General features: G+C 41.4%; 1 protein-coding gene across 1 annotated transcript; it reads right to left on the bottom strand.

The window, feature by feature from the left end:
• Positions 1 to 223: 223 nt before the first annotated feature.
• LOC119355289 lies at positions 224 to 7023 on the bottom strand. The gene is made up of 5 exons (XM_037622074.1): positions 6255 to 7023; positions 3461 to 4155; positions 3267 to 3344; positions 1333 to 2259; positions 224 to 674 (listed from the first exon to the last, which is right to left on the bottom strand). The coding sequence occupies exons 1-5, from the start codon at positions 6358 to 6360 to the stop codon at positions 624 to 626; spliced, it is 1857 nt and encodes a 618-aa protein (XP_037477971.1). The 5' UTR covers positions 6361 to 7023; the 3' UTR covers positions 224 to 623.
• Positions 7024 to 7241: the final 218 nt, after the last annotated feature.

Below are 7241 nucleotides of genomic sequence, written 5' to 3'. Positions count from 1 at the left end.
AAAGTGTAGGACGGGGGCCTAAATTAAATACCTCATGATCAAACAAGATTACCAAATTGACCACCGTCTGTATGACTAAAATGAGATATCTGGACCCAATAAAATCCTGGGCAGACCTTTTTGATCCCATTAAGACACGGTGCGCAACTGAACGCCACCAATCAAAGCAAAGACAGGAAGCCATATTTGAGTAAAACATTAAAATAAATTAAGCAAAATTTGAGACCATGGTAGCCACAGGGGCGTCCTTTTCATGTAAAGACCCAAGTATCCTTTTTTCTTTTCTTTTCTGAAACAAGGATAAGCCACAAGAAGTATAAAAAAAGAAGACAACCTATTCTTTCTGAGCACCGCAGGTGCACAACTATGTGCATCCAACACCGTACATGCCTGTTTCATTCGGCATTCCTTCCGGGAAAACGAAGAAAACCCTCAAACCTCTTTTCAGCACGGAAAAACATCAATCACAGAGCTGAAGTTAACGGGAAAATATCTCGACTTGCTAAGCTAATCACCCCATGAGAGTTGAGGTAGTTACCCAAACTCATCATGGTACAGCTTGATCTCCAAAGGTTCCAAGCATGGTTGACAACCCCAGTAATTTTGGTTGCTGTGTCATGTCATTAGCCCCTGCATTCCTCAAGCTTCTGCTGCAGCCTCACGTTGTGCCTTAACTAAAAAGTAGTGGGAGATGTGTTAAAAAGCAGTAAATGATAGGCACAGATGGTAGAAACAAGTGTGTGTGCATTCCTGATGTGCATTACCAGAAACTTAAATGATAAAAAAGTGTATGCACTATCACGTAAATGGTAAAAAAAACTCAAAACATCTACCAAATCCTGAATCTCACAATTTATAGTAAAACAAAAATACTAGGATTTCATTTCCACTTCAACTGACAAATGGTTTTGTTTATTGCCAAACCCCATAATTATTCGGCATGCCTCATCAGAAGTTCATTGATAATGACACCCAATACTTGCATGGCAAACCACGACAATTATGCATTTTGCTGACACTGCAAGTCACATTAAATGGGTTAAGGAATTACTAAAATCGAAATGAAAGTATTTGGAGCTGTTTTTGGCAAAACTGAAAGAGCGGGGACAACAAAACTATGAGTACTTGATGGAGACTTATGAAATTTATTATAAAAAATAAATAAGTGAATTGTGTATTAAAAAGGAAAATAGTGTTGATGACCCAAAAAGTTACGAGTACTTCATTGAGAGTTATGAAATTTATTAATTAAAACACTAAACATGGGAATTGATTATTGAAAGCCAAATAATGTTGATAAACTAGTAGAGTAAGAAACATAACAGAACTTACACAATCAGCAATCTCTTCCTGTTTCAGTGGAGGAACTACTTCGTCTTGTTTCCAGCCAAGAGATTTAAGGAAAGCCATTTCTTCTGGACTTGGTTCGTCTTCGGTAGGATATGATTCCTCTTGCCCTGCTACAATGGGCTCAGACAACAAAAGGGCTTCGTCATATCTAGAGTCTGACCTCGCTGAAACATCAGTTGTATCTGTGGGTATAATGGACAGACTAGCTTTAGCTTCATCTTCAGCATCAACAGGATCTGATGAAGAGTTGGCGTCCTTGTTGTCAGCTACAATCTCATGCAACCCCTCATAAAAAGCATCATGAGGCTCTGAAGGTGGCTTGATTTCCTCATTGTCGGAGAGGTGTCGCTGAGATCCATCACAAGAATTTGCATCCTCACATGAACTACTTCCAGTTTCAATACACTTGATTCCACTGTTGAACAAGGACAAATCAACAGAGGGGTTCTTCTGCTCATCAACCAAGCTAGATGAGGACTCGATACGAGCGCTTGAACCATTTAAAGATTTGCTCCGCAGTAACTCAAAGAATTTATGCTTTGATTTTGCAATTGATGTCCTCTCACCAGATGAACCTTGTTGTACATGCAAAGGGGGGCCGTTTACGACACCTTTAAGCTTATGGTTGACATTAGACCTTTCCAGTGGTTCCACTGAAGAAGATTGACCTAGAACAGGGCTCACAGGATTGCTGGAGCAGTCTTTGGCAGTATTTGCAGCACCATTCTGCTCGCGGGTCAGGACTTGAAAGCTTCCTGATTGAGATGGCTTTACAGGCTCAGATTTGACTGGAGTACGAACAGAGCTGTTAGAAGGCTGTGTTGACAGTTGTGGCGCAGTCTTCACAGGACCATTAGAATCCGCGGCTCTTGCACCTCTAATTTTTAACTTATCCGACAAACTTGATATCTGCACAGCATTCTGAATGAATCAGTGCAAACCAAAATGCTGTTTCTTTAGTATAACACATCACTCCATAAACAAGTGAAACAGATATACAGCTTTAGGAAGCACATGCAAGTTCGAAAATGTCTGCATCCTAGTAAGGATTGGAATTACAATTTTATGTAAAAATAAACTGCAATGTCCCACAAAATGCAGACATGTTCACATGTCTAAACAAACTATGTTCCACTTTATCGATTGCATGCTTAATGACCCAATGCTGATCAAGTAATATACGACAGTGAAGTGTACTCAGACAAATAGGAAAAAACGCAAGAATCACACTACCAGTGAAAGTTTTGTCAGAACGAAACTCCATCTATGTAAGAGATATTTCATGTGCTTTAAGTTTTTTATTTGTCCATTGTATAGTTAGTAAAGCACTAACTTAGATCAATACAATCCATAATCCTGTGCTATAAAATAAAGTTTCTAACCTAACAGTGATTGGTGGACCTACATGTGTCATAAATTTGTTCAGGTCCAAACTGCAGAGTTAAATAACAGATGTAGGAAAATATTGAGGATGATAGTTTATTAAAACAGAAAAATGCATACTTCACAATATTCGACAAAGTATCTTCAAACTACCAACCAACACAATACGCTTACTTAGAACACAAGATGCATTGCATTTACATAAATTGTTATGGTAGAAAGACACCAGTCCTTAACAATGCTCAGATAATTGCCAAAATCTGCTTAATGGATACTTGCAGTTTGCAAAGAACATGAAACAACTGAACCAATCTATGGCCATATCTTCAACTAATTTGAATGCAATCACTAATAACATACATAATTTAGTATCATTGCAGGAGCAGATTCCTCCCGTAGGAACAAATGATGTGGATGATCCACTAATGACAGTCATATTCAAATAAAGTCACTGGTAATAACACAACCATGGTAATAACACAAGCAGCAAACAACAAAACAAGAAATATTCATATTGCGACAAAGGCACATACAGATGTTTTGTTTGATGAAGGCGTCAGAGGTCGTAGCCTCATAGTTCTTTCTTCAATCTTTTGAGCATCAACAGATAGCTGGGTAAAAAAGTTGCACACAAGACACTATTTAGATCAAGTGACTAGAACGAAATATGATTACAGACCAAAGAAAGAAAAAACACGGATATCATATTCATTATAGATTGCACTACCTGGGGTGTGGTGGAAACTTTTAATGGTGCTTGCATTACTGTTTCAGCCATGCTTAATGCCGTTCCGCAGCTCGACACTTCAGGCTGCCTACCGGAACCAGCATGTGATAAACCAGAAGAAACATAGTTATTGCTTGGCTCACTAAGTCCAGGAACTTCTGCTAGCACCGAGTTCCAGCCATCAGGTGCAGTAACCAATGGTATGCTCTGAAGCGGGGTGCTAATTCCAGGAGATGGAACTCTACCAATATCTTGCTTCCCATCGTTATCCTCAGAACTAAGGTGTGGAAATTCTCGCTCAAAGGAGATACCAGCAGCATCCTTTCTAGATAGATTACCATTTTCCAAACTTACTCCAGCTGTCCGAGTCGATGTGTCCAGCTTTGGACGAACACGACTGAGCCTATCGCTTTCAGGTCTGCAAGAGCTAAAGGACCCAAAGCCATCACGCAAAGGGCCATCTGGAAGACCCAACCTACTCTCCCAATCATGGAAATCAGAGTCCTTTTCACACACCCTGTCTCTGTTGCTTCTTCCAAAACTGGCATAGCCTCTTGACTTCACTGTGCCATCCCGATCATGCCGTCTGGACACACTTGGGCCAGAACCCCTACGTGAAGAGGACTGTTGGGAGCTCCGTTCACGATCACGAACTGTTGATCGGTTTCTTGATGAAGCACCCCTGTCTTGATCACCTAAAGCATCAAACAACAACTTCTTAGCAAAATGCTGTGAATTTGCAAGCACAAAAGAATAGTCAATTCAAAGTGGTCCATATATGATCAGTTAAACCATGAAACAGCACACCAAACCACAAAGATAGTGCCAACAACAATGATTGGTAACTGAACAATTGAACATCAATCCTTACTAAGTGCAAAGTACAAGAACAAAATAAATCAAAAGTATTAATGTAACAGTATTAAATAAAAAGATGCAGTGACAATGTAATATACATTGTACAGTATGATCAGTATCTCATTGTCGCAAATAACACACAGGTCACAAAAGGCAAAAAATATAATCTTGACAGTCTTACTAGCACATCAACAGAAGAAAACAATAATAAAATACTGTCTTCAACAAACTTCTTGTAACTAGAAGAGTATGCAGCGCAGGAAGCCTCTGCGCCTGGAATCCGCAATTCCATTTGCACGGATGAAGCTTAGGATCTTGTATCCTTTGTGTCCCTGTAGGACGAGTCTAGTGCATGCAGTAACTCCCGGCACCTATCCTGCCTCTGAGTGGATCCCGATCTACAACCCCAGACTGAGCCGCCAGGCCAAAGTGAATAATGTGAAATAGTGTCATGGAACTCTTGGTGACATTTTTTTAAATTTCAGCACTTGTGTAAGTGCAGTGAGGTTGCCAAGAAATGCTGAAGTGAGAAATAAGTTTAGCTAATTATGTATATACATTTCAAATAATTTAGTTTAATTCGTCCAACATTAGCTTCATTTATACTTCCTCCGTCCCAAAATAAGTAACTCAACTTTGGACTAACTTTAGTACAAAATTAGTACGAAGTTGAGTCACTTATTTTGGGACGGAGGGAGTATATGCTAGTCTGCAAATCAAAGCAGGTTATGGTAAGAAGGACCGGACTGCATTTGCTTCTTACCCGCACATATTGCTACTAGCCTAATATGGCTCTAGTGCTACCAGTACACTGCATTGAACAACTAGCTTAGGAAGATCAGCGACCACGCCTGTCCGCTGTATCAAGAAAAGAATATTATATGTTGCTAAAAATGTGTTGCCTACCACCCTACCCCTTTCAAAACTAGTGGTATCACTGTGTATATATTTGTGTACACAAAAAAGGGAATTACATTCTACTATCTATTGCCAAGTACTCCCTCCATTGCCAAGTACTCCCTCCGTAAAGAAATATAAGAGCGTTTGGATCACTAAAGTAGTGACCTAAACGCTCTTATAAATCTTTACAGAGGGAGTATATACAAAGATTCACAAAAATGCAAGCCATGAGAATAGTCTCAGTATATCAACTACGTGTCATACCTCTCCAAGAATTTATTAATATGTGCTTCTGGCTAATCCTGCTGTATTCCCTAGCAAAACTGGCGCTACGAGGACTGCTGCATTATAGCAACATGGCTAACAAACATAAAACTGTAAATTTTCCCATCCAATAAAGTCTCTGAGGTAACTCACATTAAATCATGTATTCATGTCCGAGTAAAATAATATCTAATTTAACAGAACTTACTGCAGTTAAAACGGCACACAGACTGATAATCATTAGTTTAACAAGCACCGACACGATGCTGATGTGAGCAATGTATCCGGTCAGATTCCTCAATGATTACCGCAGGTGCACAATTACTCAGTTATAGTTCGACATATTATACTGGCTCCATGATCCATGCAACATATAAATAAAGCGCTTCACAGTACAAGTATTGCCCTTAAATCAAACTAAGACGAATATTGGTGATAGGAACACTGAAGAATGATCATTGTCATAAGGAAAATGGTGAGTTTGCAGGCAGCAACTGCACACCAGAACTGCACTAACTTCACCATGCATAAATAAATAAATCTAAGCACTGATTAAAGCCGGTGTAGAGTCATCCAATGCCACTAGAAACGTATCCGGTGCGACGCCTATAATAACAACTACAGCTGGTGTAAAGTTATCCAATGCCACTAGAAACGTCTCCGGTGCGACTATAATAACAATTGATCTTGCATACATACATTCTATAAACAGCAGTAACCACTAGACAGAATATGCACCAAAATAGCAAATTGACAAGGAAAGGCATCTCACCTGCACGGGGTGAAGTTCCTGGTCGGAGACATGTGGCGGACGCCGTCGGTGTAGCAACCCCGCGCACCAGCCATTCTGGCTTCAACGAGGGCTCACCTCGGTCCATGCCAGCTGGCACCACTCACCATCTACACTTCCCAGCAGCAGGATCCAGTCCGTCACAACAATGAAACGACCACCAATGTCCTCCACTCCTCGCCAATCACTGAAGGCGGTTACAGCACACGATTCAACGGTGCATCCGCACCCAGCCTCAACTCGGGGCGGAGCAGAGACCACCAAACCCTAGCCCCCGCACCAAACCCTAACTCTCTCGCAGTACAATCTATCTCAGACACACATGCTCAAAAAATAATAAAAATGACTGCTCAGGGGGGCAAAAATCGCTCCCGTCCTCTCGTAGCTATCGGTATCACGCCGCCGCGACACAATTGATCGACCAGGAAGCGGCCGCCCGGGACAGGGCGCCTCGGCGGGCCACCAGCGAGTCAGCGACGACTCTGTGTACGGCGCGCTAGATTTCTCGATGGGCCTCGTCGGAAATCTGCGGAAGGCGGCGGCGCTGGAGGGTTGGAAAATTTCGAGGGGATTCGTCGGAATTCGCGGGATTGGGGAAGCTCTTGGGAGGGGATTTGGAGCGCCGATTTTCCGAGAGGATTTATCTTTCTCGGAATTTTTTGTGGGTTCCGTGGGCGTGGGGAGTGTGTGGGTTTGTGTGGTGTGCTTGTTCGTCTGGGCAGGAGGGAGAGAAACCCTATGCAAAATGTGACTTTCACCGCCCTCCTCGCACCTTCCCTGTCCCGGATGACGGTTGATTTCCTATCTGGCTTCCTCGCCGTCTTTTTCCTTTTCTTTTACACACAGAATGGCCTGGTTACATAACATGTTTCACTGCTATCTCTTTTTTTTCTATAAAACTTTCGATATATTCATCAACTATCATGATAGTACAAAAAAACATCAGAAGTAAAAATTACATCCAGGTCC

This window comes from Triticum dicoccoides, chromosome 2A (assembly GCF_002162155.2).
Source record: "Triticum dicoccoides isolate Atlit2015 ecotype Zavitan chromosome 2A, WEW_v2.0, whole genome shotgun sequence".
NCBI lineage: Eukaryota > Viridiplantae > Streptophyta > Magnoliopsida > Poales > Poaceae > Triticum > Triticum dicoccoides.
This window is presented reverse-complemented; position numbering and strand designations above follow the sequence as displayed.